Consider the following 19,791-nt stretch of genomic DNA (forward strand, 5'->3'; position numbering starts at 1 on the left):
GAAATGGGTGGAGGCCGAGGTACACTTTTCAGCCCATAAGCCGCATTTCCCACCCCGTGGAGAAGGCTACCTGCAGCAAGAAGGGGAAAAAACCTGTCGCTTCCCCCTCACGGGGCTACAATGTCCATCGCCCTTATCGAACTACAGTTCCCAGGAGAGCGGTTCTCAACCTGTGGGTCCCCAGATGTTGTTGGACTACAACTCCCATCATCCCTGAGCTCTGGCCTTGCTAGCTAGGGGTGAGTGGAGTTGTAGTTCAACAACATCTGGGGACCCACAGGTTGAGAAAGGCTGATAGGGAAACTGTATGCTTTGGATCAGAGGTAGGCAACCTAAGGCCCGTGGGCCGGATACGGCCCAATTGCCTTCCCAGTCTGGCCCACGGACGGTCAGGGAATCCGCATGTTTTTACATGAGGAGAATGTGTCCTTTTATTTAAAATGCATCTCTGGGTTATTTTGGGGGGCATAGGAATTTGTTCTTTTTTTTTCTTTCAAAATAAAGTCCGGCCCACCACATGCTCTGAGGAGTGGTTGACCGGCCCACGGCTGAAAAAGGTTGCTGACCCATGGTTTGGATGCCCTTTAAATGCATGACATGGATCTGCCCTCATCAGTTAACATTTTACTTGGAGGGGAGGAGAGGGAGTGAGGGAAGAGGTGTTGACTTATCCTCCTAGGAGCCTTCCTCTCACCCTTCACAGCACCCAAAGGACCACCACATGTTCCTTCCCGCTCCTCTGGCAGGAATGCCCACCAAAGGGGGCCCGAGCGAGGCACGGTCACCCTTTCCTGCTTTAGACTTTGCCCTTTCCATTGGCGCCAGCTGATTTGGCAGCTTTTGTGTAACCTTTCCTCACATTGCAGTTAATGTTTCCCTTTTGTTGAAAGCTGAATCACTGGTCTGGTGTTATTATAGCTTGATGCTAGGTGTATCTGGACGTTTTCCCGGTTTTTCTTTGTAAGGGATACCGATCTTTGTACCCTGCCCTGAAAGCATATAAAGGTGCAGCGGCCCAGGGGCAGTAAAGCATGATGGCATCAGCCCCATGGTGTGCCCTGTTCTGGGTTGCTGCAATTAGCACTGTTGGCTTCAGAATCCTTGAAGGCAAAGGTAAGGGGAGTGTTTTATTTTGACTGATAAAGAGTGAAATAGCCCCTTGCAATCCACTCTTGAGGAGAGTGAAGAGGAGCACCTCTGTCTGTGTCAGTCACCTCTTTACATTTTTCCAGTTACACCATTTTTGTATTATTATTCTAGTCTGTAGAAGATACAGTGACATTTCTCAGTAGTTGAACACCTGTCTTGCATGCAGAAGGCCCCAGCTTCAATACCCAGTGGCATCTCTAGGTAGGGTTAGGAAAGCCCCTGTCAGAAACTCCAGCAAGCCACTGGCAATCACAGACAGTTCTGAGCAAGATAGATCAATGGTCTGACTTGATCTAAGAGCATCTTCATGTGTTATTCAGAAATACAACTCAGAATTCACCAGCAGCTCCCTCCCACCCTTCACCCCTCTCTTGCAAACAGCAGCCCATCTCATTCCTGTGTCTGACACTCTGCATAAGAGCACTTCAGTTGCTCCAACTGCCACTCATCTGGGGGGGGGGGGGAATGGTTGTTGGATTTAAAAAGGATTTGGGTGAGGGAGTTGTGTGTGTGTCTGAGAGAGAGAGAGGAGAGGGACTAGAAATTGATTCTGTGATGTGCTCTCTTACGTTTCCTCTCTTACTTGGGAGTAAAGCCCATTGTACTGTATCTGGAAAATGCATAGGGATGGGTTGGAGATGACAGTGGTAGGATGAAGATTTACCAATAGGAGGTGAGGGTGGTGGAGAGGCAGGGAAAGGCAATTTGCATTGGTTGAAGACTTCCCCACCTCCTGATAGCTAAAGGCATCGAAACAAGTGATAGATAGATAGATAGATAGATAGATAGATTCTTTATTGTCATTACACAAGTGCAACATTGCACAGTGCAACGAAATTGGATGTCATCCCTTAAAAAAAAACAACAAAAGCAAAACAGCAACAACAACCAAACAAACCACATTCCAGCCACACCCACACCCACACCCATCAAACTCCCAGGTCACACTATCGAGTTACAGCATTCAAAAAGGCCACAGCTCTTGGATAGAAACTATTTTTCAGTCTATTTGTCCTTGACTTGATGTTTCTATATCTCCTGCCAGAAGGCAGTAGTGCAAACAGACTGTATCCCGGGTGAGATGCATCCTGCAGGATGTTGTTTGCTTTCCTAAGACAACGGGAACCGTACAGTTCTTCCAAAGATGGGAGAGCATGACCAATAATCCTTTGGGCTGTGGTTATGACCTTCTGGAGCACCTTCTTCTCCCTAGCTGTACAACTGGAGAACCAAGCACAAATACAGTATGTGAGAATGCTCTCTATGGAGCCTCGGTAGAAGGACACCAGCAGTTTCTCACTCAGATTGTTCTTCTTTAAAAGTCTGAGGAAATAAATTCTCTGCTGAGCCTTCTTCACCAGAGCAGTGGTATTTGCGCTCCAAGTCATGCCCTGATCGATAGTCACTCCCAAAAACCTGAATTCCGCCACCCTCTCCACCCGTTCCCCGTTGATATACAAGGGCTGAATGACCGCCTTTTTTGTCCTGTAATCCATCACCAATTCCTTGGTCTTAGCTGTATTAAGAGCCAGATTGTTCTCTCCACACCAAACACAGAGCCGCTCCACCTCGTCCCGATAGGCGGACTCATCCCCTCCTGAAATGAGCCCCACCACCGTAGTGTCATCAGCAAACTTGATGATTTTGTTGCTGGAATAGATGGCTGTACAGTCATACGTATAGAGAGTAAAGAGCAGGGGACTCAACACACAACCCTGTGGTGAGCCGGTGTTAAGGCTAAGGGCTTTGGACATATGTGACCCTACTCTAACCCTCTGAGAACGTTCTGACAAAAAATCCAAAACCCAGAGACAGGTGGAGTTGGAGAGTCCAATCGCCTCTAGCTTGGACACCAGTCTATGGGGGAGGATAGTGTTAAAAGCAGAGCTAAAATCCACAAACAGCAGCCTCACATAACTCCCCGGCTGCTCCAGATGGGACAGAGCAGCATGGAGAGTGGTGGTGATAGCGTCTTCTGTGGATCTATTTGCCCTGTATGCAAACTGGTAGTTGTCAAAAATTGGTGGAAAACAGGAAATAATGTGACGGCGCACCAGTTTCTCAAAGCACTTCATGATGATTGGAGTCAGTGCAACTGGTCTGTAGTCATTCAAACTACTGATTGTGGGTTTTTTAGGCAGAGGAACAATAGTTGACGACTTCAGGCAGGGTGGGACAATAGACTGGTGTAAGGACTTGTTGAAGATCTTAGTAAAGACCCTCGCCAGCTGATCCGCACAGCCCTTCAACACCTTTCCAGTGATGCCATCAGGTCCAGCAGCCTTCCTCGGTATCCCACCACTTAACTGCATGTGCTGGCTTCAGGACCAAAGCCATTGGGGGAGGCTCTATAGCATTTTATTTACACTATCCTCTGCACCGCATGTTCTTATAAGATTGCCAGTAGTACATGTGAAAAGGATCTAGAGTTTTAGTGGACCACAAGCTTAACATCAATCAACAGTGTGATGTAGCTGCAAAATAACCTAAAGCTATTCTAGGGTGCATCAAGAGGAGTATAGTGTGCCAGTCAAGGGAAGTAATAGTCCTGTTCTGTTCTGCCTTGGTCAGACCACACCTGGAATACTGTGTCCAGTTTTTGGCACCACAATTTAAGAAGAGTATTGACAAGCTGGAATATGTGCCGAGGAAGGCAATCAAGGGTCTGGAAACACAGCCTTATGAGGAACAGTTGAGGGAATTGGGTATTGGCTATGTTTAGCCTGGTAAGGAGGAAACAGAGAGGAGACATGATAGGCATCTTCAAATATCTAAAGGGCTGTCACATGGAGGATAGAGCAAATTTGTTTTCTCCTGCTCTGGAGGCTAGGAACCAAACCAATGGCTCCAAGTTAAAAGAAATGAGATTCTGACTCAACCTCAGGAAGATATTTCTCACAGTAAGTGCTGTTCGACAGTGGAACAGACTCCCATGAGATGTGGTGCACTCTCATTCTTTGGAGGTTTTAAAGCAGAGGTTGGATGGCCATATAGTTAATTTAGTTGAGATTCCTCCTTTGCAGTGGGTTGGGCTAGGTGACCTTCGGGTTCCTCTCCAGCTCCCCAATTTCATGGTTTTTACCAGGTGACTGCAGGACTCTCTTTGGGATGATCCTCAGGGCTGTTGTCTGCAAGATTCTTTCATAAAACGGCGTTAAACAGAAAAAGCTGCCGACATTTAAAATGAAATAGTATATTTTTAAAAAGCTACAACCAGAGGAAACCCACTTTAACTCAAAGTGCTGACTGCAGAGGATGGCTGCTCTCATGTCCTTTGTGTGGTGGGAGAAGGGAGGCTGCTTTTGGCCTTGCACAGATCCTTTCTAGGGGAGGGGCGTGGTCAGGCCCAATGCTCTCTGGCCCCCTGGTTTTATATAATTCTATACTTTTGCCTCTATGTTTGTGATTTCACACATTTAAAAAACTTTATTTGTATGCACGCATTATGTAGGCCCAGAAGGCGCCCACCCAGAAGTGGCCACAAAATATGGACGGCTTCGAGGAACGCAAGCAAGTGTAAAGGGCACAGAGCGGCTGGTCGATGTCTTCCTGGGCATCCCCTTTGCAAAGCCTCCCACTGGCTCCTTGAGATTCTCCTCACCTCAACCGCCTGAGCCATGGGATGGCGTGAGAGATGCTACCACGTACCCAGCGGTGTAAGAGAGATGCAGTTGGATCCTCTTGGCTGCACTGGGGAAATAAAAACCAGCAGAGGAATGTTTGAGGGGAGGTGCTGGGAACCACCAGCATGTTTTCATCATCATCTTTTTTTAAAGAATTCATTCATTTTATATTTTTTGAGAAAGAAATCACTGGAAACAAAACAGGTCTAATTGCTGAAAAAAAATTCTGTTTTAACTTAACATGGACACCACAGAAATTCCACTATCTGCAACCTTAATGGGTCGGAGCAGTCCAGATGTTTCAGCAACCAGCCCTTAGCCTTTGGAGGCTGTTAATCCCACAACATTTTAGCTGCATTCAATAAATTCATAATTAATTATTTGACCATGTTAGACAAATAATTTGCAATGATATTAATTCAATGCTAATGGGCTCCAAACTCAGGGTGGTTAATTATTTGAGAGAAGGCATGGAATATTATGTTCCAATAAGCTTGTGAAGGCTAATAGTCCCATCACATTTATAGCACATCTTTCCTAAGACATCTATATTCCCAGCATTTAGATCTATTAACAGAGGATATCCTGTTTTCAGACTAAAACAATTTATACTGAATTCTCTGAACAGAAAGGCTGAGTGCTCCTGCTCTGATTGACTGAAACATTGTCATCCATTTTCTAAGATTAGAGTGTCAAGAAGACCCCTTTCTTGTTGCCCTTTTTAAAAAAACAAAAAACTAAGAACAGATGATTAAGTCCACAGCTTTGCCAGTAAACCTTTAAACTGGCCAATGTCAGTTTCTCCCTGACTCCACCTCTTGTGACCTCTTGCAAATTATTATCTTTATATTTGAGCTAGTATGTTCACTCTGTTATTTCCAAAGTACTGCTGAGTGTGGGGGTGTCCTTTCCGCAGGTGCCCCCAGGATCTGGATATACTCAAAGGAATTCAGAAGAGATGGAAAGAAAAGCACCCGCCCTTCCGAAGTTCTGAGGACTGTTTGTATTTAAACATTTATACTCCTGCAGATTCCTCCAAGGCATCCAAGTTGCCAGTAAGCACATATTTTAAATGGACTGAAAGCAGCGTTGCAAAGCAATGTCATTTTACTCTGAAGACTCTTCTGCCTCTCGTGTTCTTACAAAGGGCAATTTTGATTGGTTACGCCACATCCTTTCTTTAATTGTTCTGAATAAAATAAAATAAAAACTGGATAACTGCATCTTGATCTGCACGCAAAGCTAAATGGTCGCGAGGTCTGTTGTTGCAAAATTGCCTGACTGTGATGATGCATCTTCGCCATCCATTATGAAATTGTCTACATGTCCAATTATTATGTGCTATTTATTTCAAAAACATTTTATGAAAAATGCTCTCTAGCGACCTTCCGGTCATTCCCTGCCACCCCTGTTCTTTTGAAGGTGATGGTGTGGATTCACGGAGGGAACATGATATTTGGGGCAGCTTCCAGGTTTGATGGTTCCGCGCTAGCTGCCTACGAAGATGTGGTGGTGGTCATCCTTCAGTACAGGCTGGGCATTTTGGGGTTCTTCAGGTAAGAGGCTTTGGCTAAAGGTATTCCAGGGCCCTTTTCACTAGAGGGGCGTTGGGTTGACCTGTCGGGTCAGCTCTTCTCTCCACTTGTGCATCCGAAACCCCTCGGAAGGACCTGGCATTGACTCAAAGTGCCAACCTTTTCTCCAAAATCCACCCAAGCGCTAAGCTTGCTGCTCCTTGCCAACACTTTCCTTTCAGCACAGGGGACGAGAGTGCTCGAGGGAACTGGGCCCTTTTGGACCAGGTGGCAGCTCTCCAGTGGATCCAGGAAAACATCGGAGCTTTCGGGGGCGATCCGGAATTGGTGACTCTCTTTGGTGTCTCTGCAGGATCCATGAGTGCTTCAGCCCATGTGAGTTCCAAAATGTTATATGGTGGGGGTTTCTATTATAGTAATAGACTGCTTAATTCTCAGGTGGACATTTTACAAAACATAAAATAATGATCTCTGACATACTCTCAAAGCTGTGGAAAGGATGGGTGGGGGTAGCAGTCACTGCTAACTTGCAGAACCCATGTAATCATGGTGCATAAAGTGGCCCTTTTTGCTCTGGCTACAGGAAAGATTAGGAAGAAGGAATTGGGTGCAATAGGTGTAAGTTCTATGGGGACTCAGAGGCCTAATTTGATGTTCAGCGCTTTTGTTAGGTCAGTGGCAGGGCATAATGTCTGTTGCCAATGGTGTCCTTTCTCCTCTGCCAGGTTATGTCTCCCTTGTCAAAGGGTTTATTCCACAGAGCCATCCTGGAGAGCGGTGTCTCACAGCTTCCAATAGTCTTCCAGAACAGGTCTAAGTCTGTTGAAGTAGGTTTGTTTGTTTGACCAGATGAGACCAAAATGTTTTCTGTCCCAAGGATGCTGGTTTTTTCTTTTCTTTTTTAAACACGGCCCAGGTAGCAAAAGTTGGGTGGAGTCCCCCAGTGTCATGAAGGGCAGGGCCGGCTCTGTTCTCATCCTGAGGCAACCGCCCCAGGTGGTGGAACCCCAAAAGGTAGTGCCCTGCAGGCACCCTGTCCCTCTTGCTGCCTCCACCTCTGGCAGAAACAAAGCAGTGGCAACTTTCGGTGAGCTCTTGCCAAGATCTTACTGAAATCTCACGAGATCTCACCACAACCCACCACCACAGCCTCTCTCAGTGCCATGACTGGAATTAGTAACAGGTAACAGGTGTGGCACAGGTCCAATCTGGAGTAAAACAAAAGGGCACCAGGTAGTAGCAATATGCACTCTTGCCCTTTAGAAATGGAGGTGTGAGGTATGTTGTGCTGCTTTCGGCTGAGGGAGAGGGACCACTCACATAGGTATGGTCCTGTTGGTATATAGACGGGAGGAGGCCTGCCATGGAGATGTGATTAAAATGGGTCCCTCAGCACCCCGACAGGGCCCTTACTCCTATAGGGTGAAGATGGTGGGCTGTTCATGCCCACTATGAACCCAGATGGTTGGGCAATGGGCAGGCTGCTCCTAGGGGCCTGGAAATAACACACTGGGGAATTTTTAATGCGAGCATATTGGTCTTGGGGCCTACAAGCTGAGGACAAGATGCACTGTAAAGACTCAAAACACCTGTTCTTTGGGGGCAGGGATAAAAGGACAGGCAAAACAATTGCTTTCTGTCACCAGGGCTCCAGTATTCTTAGGGACATATGGAGGGCACTGAAACCTGCTGAAAGCTGTTCCTTCAGATCAGGGGCACTGGGGTAGTCACCTAGAGAGGTTAATAATACCCCAAAATGACAGTTTTTGTCATTGGGGCCCCGAAAGTTCCAGGGCAACACAGAAGATTGGGCAGCCTTGAAACCCTTTCCATCGGGTTTCCTTGGCAACAAGATGAATGCATACTGGGGTCACAACTCACCCCAAAAGCCATGTTTAAGGCCAGCACACCGCAATAGTGCTTTTTGGTGGAATTCTAAAGTGATCCTCAAAAGGAGGTGGGAATTACAGTGAAAATGGGATGGGGCACTTGCCACTTTTTAGTTTGACAAATGGTGGACTCTCTGTTCTCCACCCTTTGAATGCTTAGTGTGCCAGAGGTTGCAGCAGATAAGAGTTCCTGTCATTGTGTATGTATACAGAAAATTGCCCGTATCTTTGGCTGTGAGATGACCACTTCAGCCGCCTTAGTCCACTGTCTCCGGCAGAAGAGTGAGCAGGAGCTGATCAGTGCTGACCTTAGCAGGCAGGTAAGTGACATGAGTGGTCGGGAAAGAACCCCCCACCCCATGCTGGGGCCTTGATGCCCTGCTCAGTTGTTTCTCCCCTCCCAGCGAGGGGAACCACCTAGAGTGCTCATTAAGACCTTCTGCTCCAAATGTGTATTGCTGTTTATGAGGGCAAGGAGGAATGGACCAGCCCGTCTTATAGCTTCCTTTTTGTCCTATCGTACAGTGGTACCTCTGGTTACGAACTTATTTCATTCCGGAGGTCTGTTCTTAACCTGAAACCATTCTTAACCTGAGGTACCACTTTAGCTAATGGGGCCTCCCACTGCCGCTGCGTGGCCACCGCACGATTTCTGTTCTCATCTTGAGGTAAAGTTCTAAACCCGAGGTACTACTTCCAGGTTAGTGGAGTCTGTTTGTAACCCAAGCTACCACTGTAATATAAATACAGAATATAAAAAGTGCAGAAATTGGATTTAAATACATGTTTGTGTACATGTTTAAATAGATATTTTATTTGATCAGAATATTATTATTGATTTATTAATCTCAAGGTGATATACAATACAAACAACTAAAAACAGACAAAAACTGTGGAGCACATCAGTTTGCTTGGTGCTCTGGTGTCCTGCGTGCCTTGAAACAGGAGGGTTGGTAGCTAGAGCTCAGGCAGCGTAAGACTTGGTCCAAACCTGACTGAAGAGGGTGAGGCTGCAGCATCGTGCCCACTAAACAGTTGGCAGAGAGATGGGGAGAATACAACTTTGCTTGTTCTTCTCAATCTCTTGGCGGCTTTCAATGCCATTAACCACAACAGCCTTCAGGAGTCACTCAAGGAAGTAGGGTTTGGGGGCATTGTACTTCCTTGGTTCTGCTCATGGGAAGCTACTCATGGTTCCATCTTGTCCCCCATGCTATTGAACATCTATGAAGCTGCTGGGAGCTGTCATCAGGATTTTTGAAGGTGCTGCCAATAGGCAGGTGACACCCAGCTCTACCTCTCTGCTCCATCTGAATCAGGAGAGGCAACTGAGGTGCTAAGACAGGCTGAGCTCCTCATTCCTCCCGGACTATTTTGGCTTGGTCAGGGTGGGGAGTGGTCCTGGGCCCTTCAGTTAAACACCTTTTTTCCTTCCCTTTGCTCAGGGCTTAGGGCCAGCTTTGGATGGTGTGTTTATGCCGAAGACCCCAGAGGAGATTCTGGCTGGGAGGGAGGTCAGTGCTGTGCCCCTCATGGTCGGAGTCACCAACCATGAATTTGGCTGGAATTCGCGTGTGGTAAGATCCCGCTAGCAAGGGCTTTTCATTCTGCCCCCCAAATGTCTGCATGAAATCCCTGTGACAAGAGGGGCCTCACAACTAGGCTATGAATTTAATGGTTGGTGGTGGTTTCTAAGCATAAACCTACTCCTTTAGACCCCAAAGACTCATTAGATGTTCTCAAGCAGAAGTTCTTGGAGACGAATTGGTTCAATGTGGGCAATAATGGATCTCAACAAAGATGTTTTAATAATTAAATAACACGGACAAATGAACATTCCCAACCAAGAATTACTCTGGAGTTTTTCTCAAAGGCACAGATAACCCTTCTTTTCTCTTTTGATGCAGACTGGGACCCTGGAAGGGTTTAAGGACGTGGGAGACAGGGACAGAATCCGTACTACTTCAGAAGCAACCCTCCCCATTTTGGTAACCATTTATTTTGTTGATTTGCATCCTTTCTCTGAGAAACTTTGAGAATAAATTTTCTGCAGATAGGATTGATTATGAGCACCACCCTGTAGATGTTTGCCTGGATGGGGCAACCCATGCCTAGGCTGAGAGGTGATTGGTGATGGGGGGAGTTAGGATCCAGAGGAGTCCTCTCCTGACTTCATAGGGATGGAATGGGAGCTCTGGCATTAGCTCTGGTGGTTGCTTGCAGGGTTGGCAGAGGAGGAGGAGAAGGGGACAAGAGACGGAACTAACCCCTGTCCCTCTCCTTCTCCTGAGGCCATTGGAAGCAGCTGCTTACGGGGAGGGGGGGAAGCTTCACAGCCCTCACATGTTCCCAGCCAGTGGCCTTCCCCAAAGCGCCCCAGATCATTCCTGACCCAATCCTGGGAGGGGGCCTTAGGACTTCTGCTTCGGTTCCATTCAGAAGAACATGGGTGTAGCAGTGGCAGAGTATGAGGGGGGAGAATAACCTTTTGATTCCCTTTCCCAAGGTAGGCTAGACATGATGCCCAAGGCCAGTTAGGCTTCCACCAGCACACCCTTCTTAGCCCCCTCTAACTAACATGGAGGGGAGTGCTTTCGAGAATCCCAAGGCAAATTTATCAGAAACAGAAATAGCATCCAGTTCATTTGTCCCTCCCCAGCGGCTGGCTTTTCTTGGTCAACCTGCTTCTTACACACTTGTAGCACAAATCAAGTAACAAAGAGCATGTTTGAGAAAGGAGGGGACCCCCGCCCCAGCAATGGCCATTTCCCACCATCTCTTTTCTTCTCTCGCAGGGGATCCCACTTGAACTCCTGCCAATGGTACTTGATGAGTACCTTGGGGACACCAACGACTTGGATGAGCTCAGAGATGGGTTCCTGGACTTGATTGGAGATGTGTTCATTGTTATCCCATCCATAAAAACATTACGGTATCACAGAGGTAAAAAGAGTGTCCCCTGCTCCTGCCAGGTGTTACTTATAATACAGTCTCCTCTTGACATTAAAACACTTGTGACGCATGCCATTTGAGGCACACCATTTCCCTCGGAGGATCCCCAGAGTCAGACTGAGAGGTGTCTGGAGTTTGACTCCAAGAGACTCTCTGTGTAATTTCTCAAGTTCAGCTCTACTTGGAGGAAGGAACAAAATTATTTCCAGATATCAAATACTTTCAGGAATTTAGCATGGGGAGCCTGGAGTCAGGGCTCTTGTGTGTGTTTGCAGTTTCCAAGTGTTGGCATGGCAAGCAAGCATTGTCTCCCCCTCTGCCACTTCAGTAATTTACACTGTAAACTCATGACATCCAGTAGGTCTGTAATTCCTTGTGTCTAAGATTTACATAAGCTGGCACCATGACTGCTTTGAGGGAGAAGACCAGATTTATCCATATGAGTAAATAGGCAAGAGGGGTCACACACTGTCAGTCAGCATTTTATTTGAGTAGTTCGGATAGGAGGGAGAATTAAATTGTTCTGGTTTAAATTGTTCTATAAGGCACAATATCTGCTTCTGATACCAGATTTGCTTCTTGCAAACCACTGATGGAAGCATCACGTAGGCATTCTGCAGCTCATGAATCGCATCACTGAAAGTTCAGAAGACATTTTTTTCCTAAGTAACTGTAGGGATGCAGCAATTATTTCCTTCATCTGTATTGTCGAGGGCACCTGTGATGATACCCCAAAATTGCAATCATTATTCTGTGTAGCTGCAGTTAGAGTTCCTAGCTAAGTTTCCCCAGCTCCTGTGTGGCGTTTCTTTCCTAGTTAGAAGCTTTTTGCAACTATTTCTCAGCTGCACATAAGTCCTAGTCAGTTCTAACCTTAGCTTCTTGGCCTGGTTATAGTGGAGAGCTTTGCTTTCTGCGGCACGTGATTTATGTGAGCCCTTGAGCAGCGACCGAGAGAGCAATCACACCCAGAACCTTCCTCACAAGGCACATCCCCACCCCCCATCGTTGGGGGTCACGTGGGCTTCTGTGCTTACCAAAGGAGAGTACACTTGGCTGAGTTCAATGCCAGCTTATTTGATCCCTGCACCAACAAGATGAGTAAATCATTCCTGAACTGGACTAAAGCCTGTGGGTGAAAAGGCCAAGGTATGAACTTCCTCACCCATTAGCAGATACAGGCCTGGTCAAAGATGAAGGCTGACTGAGCCACTGGGAGCAGGTCATGAAGAAGTCCCACTGGGAGTAACATGAGATTCTGGTGCAAGGGCTGCATCTTTTCAGGGTTTCTCTTTTCAAATGCACTAAATCTGCAAGGTAGTTTTTCAAAGCCTTTGATTCATAGGCTTTGTATGTTTCTACGGATCTAGATAATGTTTTTGTGCAAGTGGAAAGTGTGTTACAAGCTGCTAGACAAAGCTCCTGAGAATAGGGGCACAGGATCAAGTCCTTGGATCAACTGTGCCTATTTAGTCCATCTATGCCAGCAGTGGCTCTCTGGTGTCTGACGCTGAGAGGGTTTCCCCTCTCCTCTCCTCTCCTCTCCTCTCCTCTCCTCCTGACCTGATCCTTTTCGCTGGAGGTGGGACCTTCAGCTCTTCTGCATGCAAGATAGGCCCCCTGGTGTTGAGGTACGGACAGTCCAGCTTCTGTGGAGGGGTCATTGGTGGCATCTTTCTGAACCACCAAGCCAAACACATGCTCCTCCCTCCCGTTTGTCAACCTCTAGCCTTTGAGGGCTGCTATCATCCAAGTGGGGTTGAAACTCATCCTGACAAGGCTGTGGGCCGATGGTCTCCAGATTCAGAGGAATTGTGCACAGTCTGTTCTGGACAGGGTTGCCCTGCCTCGAAAAAGCTGAGGGATTCTCCTGGATCCAACTTGTTGCAGGAGACTCAAGCGGCCTTTGTGGCTGCAGACCATTTTGCCAGCTGAAAGGTGATCAGAAGTGCCGTATTTTGCTTTTGGGGGTCATTTCCATGGGGATGGTGTGGAAATTCCCCCAAGGTCAGATGAAGACCAGAGTTGAAATATTAGAACCCTAGTGGTGGGTGACTATACCTTTAAAAACAAACAGGCTGAGGATATTTTTTTTCTTTCCCCTTTTTCTAACAGCATGTCCCACAGGAGTACCCAGAAAAAGAATGTAACTAGTAGCACTGTTCCCTGGGGTGTTCTGGGATAGTGGGAAGGGAAGAATGGCTGCCTCTCTGAGCCAAAGACCTTTGGAAGCTTCAGTCGGTACAGACGTCAGCAGGCAGGATTTTGACTGGCCCAGGGGGCAGTAACATGCTGTCCCTTCAAGAGGCAAAGTCATGAGGCTGCAGTGTGAGGAGGAGGCTGTGTGAGTGGACTTAAAGGAGCTGCTTTGGATCACGTGCCTGTAGGAAGGGTTGACCCTACTGACTCCACAAGGCCAGGAAAATCCTCTCTGATATGTACAGTACTAGCTGCCAGGGATGACACACGAAGAAGCTGATCTTTCTGTTTCCCCCATAATCTATAAGTTCCCAACATCACAGTGCCTTGTCATAATTACACACAGTTTTTGGAAGGCCTCTTGGCACCTGGAGGAGGTTCTGTCTTCTCCCAGACCACAAACCGTTGAGTTCTGTAAAGGTCTATTCTAGGCACTTTTCTGGCTCCTCATTGGCAGAGGTGAAGTGGGTGAAAAAGGAAGGAGGGGGGCATTCCAGCTGTCCTCCACAGGGAAGCTGGACAGAGGGTGCCAACATTGTTTTCTTTTAGATGTGAAAGCCTTATAATTTCCCCTGGGGCTTTTTGAAGCAGAGAGTGCCTGGTGAGCTAAAATGAAGCCTCCCTGGATCTTACCAGAAAGCCCCTCTGATTGTACAGGAGACCCTTCAGACCTGAATCAAAGGCTGCCCCCTCTCTAGCAGCTGAAAGGCAAAGGACAGGGAGCCACCATCCTTAGGGAATGCACTGCTGCCTTCTCTCTCAGCCTCCGTCTCCTTTTGTTCCCTCTTTAGAGACCGGGGCTCCCACTTACTTCTTTGAGTACCAGCACCGTCCCAGTTTGTACCACGATACCAAACCAGACTATGTGAAAGCGGATCACGCAGACGAAGTTGGGTTCGTCTTTGGAGGGCCGTTTCTCACTGGTGACATCCGCCTGCATGGTAAAGCAGCTATTCTGTGACTCAGGACTCACTTTTGGGGGAGGTTGCTGTAGGGCAGGGCAGCTTCCAGGCACAGGAGGCAGGCATGGCGCCCCCTCCAAAGCCTGTTGGGTTTGCCATCATCTGCGGTGCTGAAACCCTTTTGGCGTGACAGGGATTTGGTGCCTACAGATTACGCTAAGAATTAGCAGCAGAGGTGGACAGACTGATCACCTGCCCTGTTTGCTTTTCTAATTAACACTTTGCGTGTTGTTTTCTAGGGATATAATACATTCAAAGTGAATTGAAACCAAAGGGTGATGTAGCAAGGCTCCCTTTGGGTGCAGAACATGGGAAGGGCCTGAGCAGTTCTTATAGTGGTGGCCCACTTTCTGGGGCTCTGCTGGACATCTAACCAACAGTGGGAATGGGGGAAAGTAGAAGCAGGAAGAAGCCACTCCCACCTGTGGTCAGTAGAGGGCGCACAAGGACCAGAAAACCCCCAAACCAGTTCACCTTTAACTGGGGGTGGGGGGAGGATGGGTGGCACCTCCTTCTTCACTGTAAGGCAAGAGAAGCTAGTAGGATACTGGCACTCATCCAAACTAGCCGCTCCCCCCACACCACCGGAAACCCAATCTTTACTGCCGAATTGGAGAAAACATCTCCGGATTGATGCCTGCTCCAATTTATCGCTGAAGAGCAGGTTTTCCTGGACAAGCGGGAACCTGCTCAGACCCACACATTCAAGGCACAGGACAAGTACAGCTCTGGATGAGCCCTGGGCTGTGCTTCAAGGGAGGCTCCCACCTCCAGGCCTTCCCCATCTCTGCCTCTCTGGGAGGCAGCTTACCCCCTCACTTTCCCCTCTTTGCCAAGTGTTTAGAGTGGCCTTTTCTCCTCCTACAGTCCCCTTTGGGCATTTGGCCTGGGGCATGGCTCCGGCACAACCCCAGGACACCTGGCCCATCACATCCAAACACTTCTGCAGCCTCTGCCTTGACATGGGCAAATCTATATATTCATGTGAGGTTTCCCTGCCCATTTCAGAACAGAGCATCACCAGCCATGTGGCTCAGGGCTGTCAGGCAAGACTACACATTGAAACAGACCTACTTCTTTGGAGATCACTCGTAGCTGAGTAAGATTGTCTTTCATGAACATAGGCTTAACAGTGAGTCCGTAAGTGGCTGTGAAGGCCAAGGTTCCCAGGCAGGAGTTGATCATGGACAGGGTTTACAAGCATGCCTTCCTTTAGTTTGTTTCTCCTTTTAGCCCTGAGTTCATGCTTCTTCAAAGTCCACGACATATTTGGTAAAGGCTGTTCTCCAATTGGAGTGCTTGCAGATCACTACAAATGACAGGCACCTTTTCACACACAAGCTTTCCTGCAGATATTCTGATGGATGCTGCAGCATGTGTGCCCCCCCCAAACTCCCCCTGCCCCCCACATTCTGCTTAAGAGAGTGAATTACTGAACTGGGTTGGGTAACCGTTGGGAGTGGATTTGTATTTCCAGCGATCCCAGCTGTGTAATGAACTTCCCTCCCTCTGTTCTTCAGGTGATGCCACGGAAGAAGAGAAAGTTCTTAGCAGAACCATGATGAAATATTGGGCTAACTTTGCTCGCAGCGGGTGAGTCATGGGCCACCGTGATAGTTATGGGGGTGTGGTGTGGCTGGCTGGAAGGCATGTAGGATGCCTTGGCAGACATGACAGAACAGACATTGTCTGTTGTTGGTTTTGCTCCTAGAAACCCAAATGGAGAAGGGTTGGTAGAGTGGCCGGCCTATAACACCCAGGAGCAGTATCTAGAGATAAATCTGAAGCAGAAAGTTTCAATGAAGCTGAAAGAGAAAAAAGTGGAATTTTGGCTAAAGACTGTCCCTGAGAAGGTGGATGAGGTGAGAAGAAAACACACAGAATTGTAATTCACAAGCAGCTATGGACAATAAATAGAGCACCAAAATGACAAATGATAGTTACTTGTTAAAATATATTTTTCCACAAAACAAATACAGCATATTTCTTTATTCTGAGCTGCAAAATGATGGAGAGTAGGTAATATAGAAAAATTAGTTAAATAAACATCTCTATCTTGTAAATTATGTTTATTCCTTTCCTGCAGGAGGTATGCACATTGTTACTAAGCCTAGATAAAAGTTACCTTTTGTTTAATGCAATGTTTAGTTTCAGATCTTTGCATTGTCAAAAGTATACAGTAACATAGTTCTGATTTACAAAACTTGAAAAATAATTATAAAAATGAGTATAGTGTTACATTTAGACTTTCAGAATAAAGGGATGCCATTTTTTGGTGAGAAAAGTGTCTGTTCCTTGGTCTTCCTTCAAAAGTTTCACACTCACAAAAGGCTCAAATAGGCTGATGGGGCAGCCTCTCGTTTTTTAAAGGGGCATGTTATGTAGTGAAGTTTCACCCTGGGCCAGCAGGGGGATACTGTATATAGTTTTCACTCAGGTCTGTAGATAGTTTTCACTCAGGTCCACGTCAGTTATTTTAGGCGGGAACTCTGGGCTGTTGTTGCTACAATGTTGACGGCCGGCTGCCTATAAAAGCAGGCCGGCTGAGCTGTTTGCAGTCAGTTCTATTCCAGCTTACAAAATAAAGAGCTACTTGGAGAAATCGCTGTGTCGTCTGCTATGTCAACCCACAACTTAACAGGGCAAATGCAAGAGATGGCCCCCCCAGTTTTGGATCAAGACTGTGTGCGTGACCCATACCTCCATGTGTCCCTGTTATGCACCAACACACATGCAAACATGTAACAACAGAAATGTGATATTTCAAAATATTGGGCCTACAGTGATGGTGTACCAGAGAACATTAGTAAAAGATCCTGTTGCCCCAATTTGGATGTAAACAAAAGACTGCTTATTATCACATAGTGCCAAAATAGTTGCACCTGTTTTTTTGCAAACAGCTACAGATAATTAATTGGCTAGTCAGTTGAAAAGTGGAGCATGGACTCCATAAACACACCACTCTGTCCAGACTAACAGCTTAGATCCCCCCACTGGCATAGTTTGGGTTGCCAGCACCCGGGGCAAGGCAAATATCCCTGCACCGCCCGCCGACAGGTTGGAACGAAGGGGAAATGGCACAGCAACCTACCCGAGTGGCAGTCATGGTGCCCCGTGAGTGTCAAGCATGGCGGAGAGCAGGACGGGGGATTGGTCAGGAGCAGGTATCTTTAAAAAGCCTGTGCGGAACGTGCCCTGGCAACCAGCTATCACCCAAATCCGCTCCTCCGTTCACCCATGCAAACATTGGGAGATTTTCTGTGCAAGGGGAAAGGTGCACTATTTTTTTATTACTACTTTTTTTTTCTTTTTGAAATTTTGTGTCCCTAAGAATTTTGCACCCAGGGCAACCGCTGCTGCGGCCCCACCCATGCTATGCCACTAGGTTCCCATTTAAGGAGCAGGGAGGGGCACTAAGGATGTAGAAGATGGACAGACAGGACAGACAACAGGAATGCGCATGACCCATGTTTGGGTTGTGCAGGGGCAGAAAGGACTGTGAGACCTGGGAAATGAAGCAGGTAGAAAGCAATGGAAGGCTGCAAGTGCTGAGAGGAAGCACTTTCCCCAGTTAGAGACTTGTGGCTATGTGTTGGAGTTATTGGAGGTGCTAGACATAAACCTTTTCAAACCAGCCGCAGCCTGCAAATGTGGATTGTCCCCAAAAGCCGTGGTGATGGGTGGCCAAATGCAGACACCGCTTCGCAGGTTGCCCTGAGACCTGCATGGTGTGGTGCTCAGAACCTTTGCTCTCCTCAAATCCTCCCAAAGAAGCAAAAAAAAAAAAAAAAAAAACAAAACAAAACCAAAAAACTCCCCCACACAGATAATTAACCAGAAGAGAAAGCAGGTGTCTAAGAGGGAATCTAGAGCTTTGCAGAAGAAAGGCAACCAATACATGGAGAAGGGAAGTGTGGTGGAGAGAAGTCAGGGAGGGAAACAAGATGGCCCCAGAGAAGTCTGTTCTGGAGCATCCCATAGCAGTGGCTGGAAGACTTAAAGGGACAGTGACTTAAATAATTTGCTTCCTGAAGTGGGAGGGTTGCTGAAGAAAGGTGAGCCAGGTCAACACTTGGGCTGGAGGAGGGAAGCAAAAGCTGGCCAGAGAGGCTGGATCTAGCATATACCGGTAAATGGGCTGAGGTTAGGGAATAGACGTGAGGGCTGGGTGCAAAAATTGAAGAGGGAGGCTAAGGTCAGGCTGCACTGGACCCTGGTGCAAAACTAGTAAGGGGCCAAGAGAGCTCCAGGTGAAAATACAAGTGGAGAATCCGGAGCTGAAGAATTGCAAACAACTGTAGATTCCTTTACTTATAAGGACAGAGGTCGCTGATAAGGCGGGCCTCCTACCCCACACTGGGGCTAATGAATGGCCAAGGAGGGGCATGTGCTTTTGTTGGTTGAGTGCAGAGCAGAGCAGAGCAGAAAAGGCATTCGCAACCCTCTGGAGTCCTTCCTCCTATGGACTACAAACCAGCACAGCAGCCTGACTGCCAGCCTCAGTTGGGCACAGGGCCACCTGTAAGGGAAATAGCAATAGAACAGCTGTACATTGCAGGTCCAGGTGAAGTTAACAAATTTGTTGGGTGACATTGTTCCACTACAATGAAAGCAATTACTACTACTTCTATTACAATTATGAAGACACAATAGCATCTATAGTCACAGATCCATTTCAGACCCTGGGGACTTCCTAAGCCTATGATTGCAGCTGCCTGGAAGGATAGTGCTAAAAACCTGCATACAGAGGTACCTCGGGTTAAGAACTTATTTCGTTCTGGAGGTCGGTTCTTAACCTGAAACTGTTCTTAACCTGAGGTACCTGAGGTAGCTAATGGGGCCTCCCGCTGCCACGCGATTTCTGTTCTCATCCTGAAGCAAAGTTCTTAACCCGAGGTACTATTTTTGGGTTAACGGAGTCTGTAATCTGAAGGGTCTGTAACCCGAGGTACCACTGCATAAAGCTGGGAGTCCTTGCTAGCTAAAGGCATGAACAGATGCTGGGTTGCATGGGAAGAATTCAAATAAAACCCAACCAGCTGGACAATGTGGCCCAAATAATTTCTGTTTTAAAACCAAACCTAAAGCTCAGCTGAAATGGATCTAGAAAATCAGTGCAGTCCTGGAGAGCCGGGAGCTCGCTGGGAGCCTTGCCTGTGAAGGCAGTGTTTGCAACGAAGCAGCCCAGGGTTGCTCCTGGGTCCAGGCCATTTCTGCAGAGAGGTGAGTTTCAACACGGCCTCTTTGAGAGTTGCCAGGACTGCTCCCTCTTGCAGTGAGGAATTCTGTTTCCCTGTGTCAGATATTGGAAGCGCTCTGTTTAGGTTGCATTGATAAGACCCAGTTGGACAGCTTCCGAACAGGCGAGCTTTTTGTTTGTTTGATTTATTTTGCCCTAGGGCGTAATGGAAAGGCAGTTCAATTTTCAGCCCTTATTTGGGCCCTTTCCCCTTCACGTTTGGTGCTCCTTTCACCACACACC

General features: G+C 47.3%; 1 protein-coding gene across 2 annotated transcripts; it reads left to right on the forward strand.

Annotated features, from left to right (window-relative positions):
- The first annotated feature begins 211 nt into the window (after positions 1-211).
- LOC307222706 (fatty acyl-CoA hydrolase precursor, medium chain-like) lies at positions 212-16,246 on the forward strand. Of its 2 annotated transcripts, none has more exons than XM_079988137.1 (13): positions 212-323; positions 4,601-4,805; positions 5,689-5,827; positions 6,195-6,328; positions 6,529-6,682; positions 7,033-7,134; positions 8,409-8,516; positions 9,642-9,773; positions 10,104-10,184; positions 10,992-11,139; positions 14,139-14,288; positions 15,830-15,902; positions 16,021-16,246. In XM_079988137.1, exons 1-13 carry the CDS (start codon positions 308-310, stop codon positions 16,196-16,198), a joined length of 1,620 nt encoding a protein of 539 aa, XP_079844263.1. In that variant the 5' UTR covers positions 212-307; the 3' UTR covers positions 16,199-16,246. The 2 variants fall into 2 exon arrangements, with proteins under 2 accessions (XP_079844263.1, XP_079844262.1); XM_079988136.1 differs by lacking the exon at positions 212-323 and adding an exon at positions 485-1,113.
- Positions 16,247-19,791: the final 3,545 nt, after the last annotated feature.

This window comes from Podarcis cretensis (assembly GCF_951804945.1).
Source record: "Podarcis cretensis genome assembly, chromosome: 8".
NCBI classification, from domain to species: Eukaryota; Metazoa; Chordata; class Lepidosauria; order Squamata; family Lacertidae; genus Podarcis; species Podarcis cretensis.

What these genes read in the sequence shown, in the direction of transcription:
- LOC307222706 (XM_079988136.1), top strand. Translation starts at nt 1,032, where the DNA reads ATGATGGCATCAGCCCCATGGTGTGCCCTGTTCTGGGTTGCTGCAATT. An exon ending in CCATGAGTGCTTCAGCCCAT is followed by an intron (nt 6,683 to 7,032) that starts GTGAGTTCCAAA and finishes CTCCTCTGCCAG; the next exon opens with GTTATGTCTCCCTTGTCAAA. An exon ending in TTGGCTGGAATTCGCGTGTG is followed by an intron (nt 9,774 to 10,103) that starts GTAAGATCCCGC and finishes CTTTTGATGCAG; the next exon opens with ACTGGGACCCTGGAAGGGTT.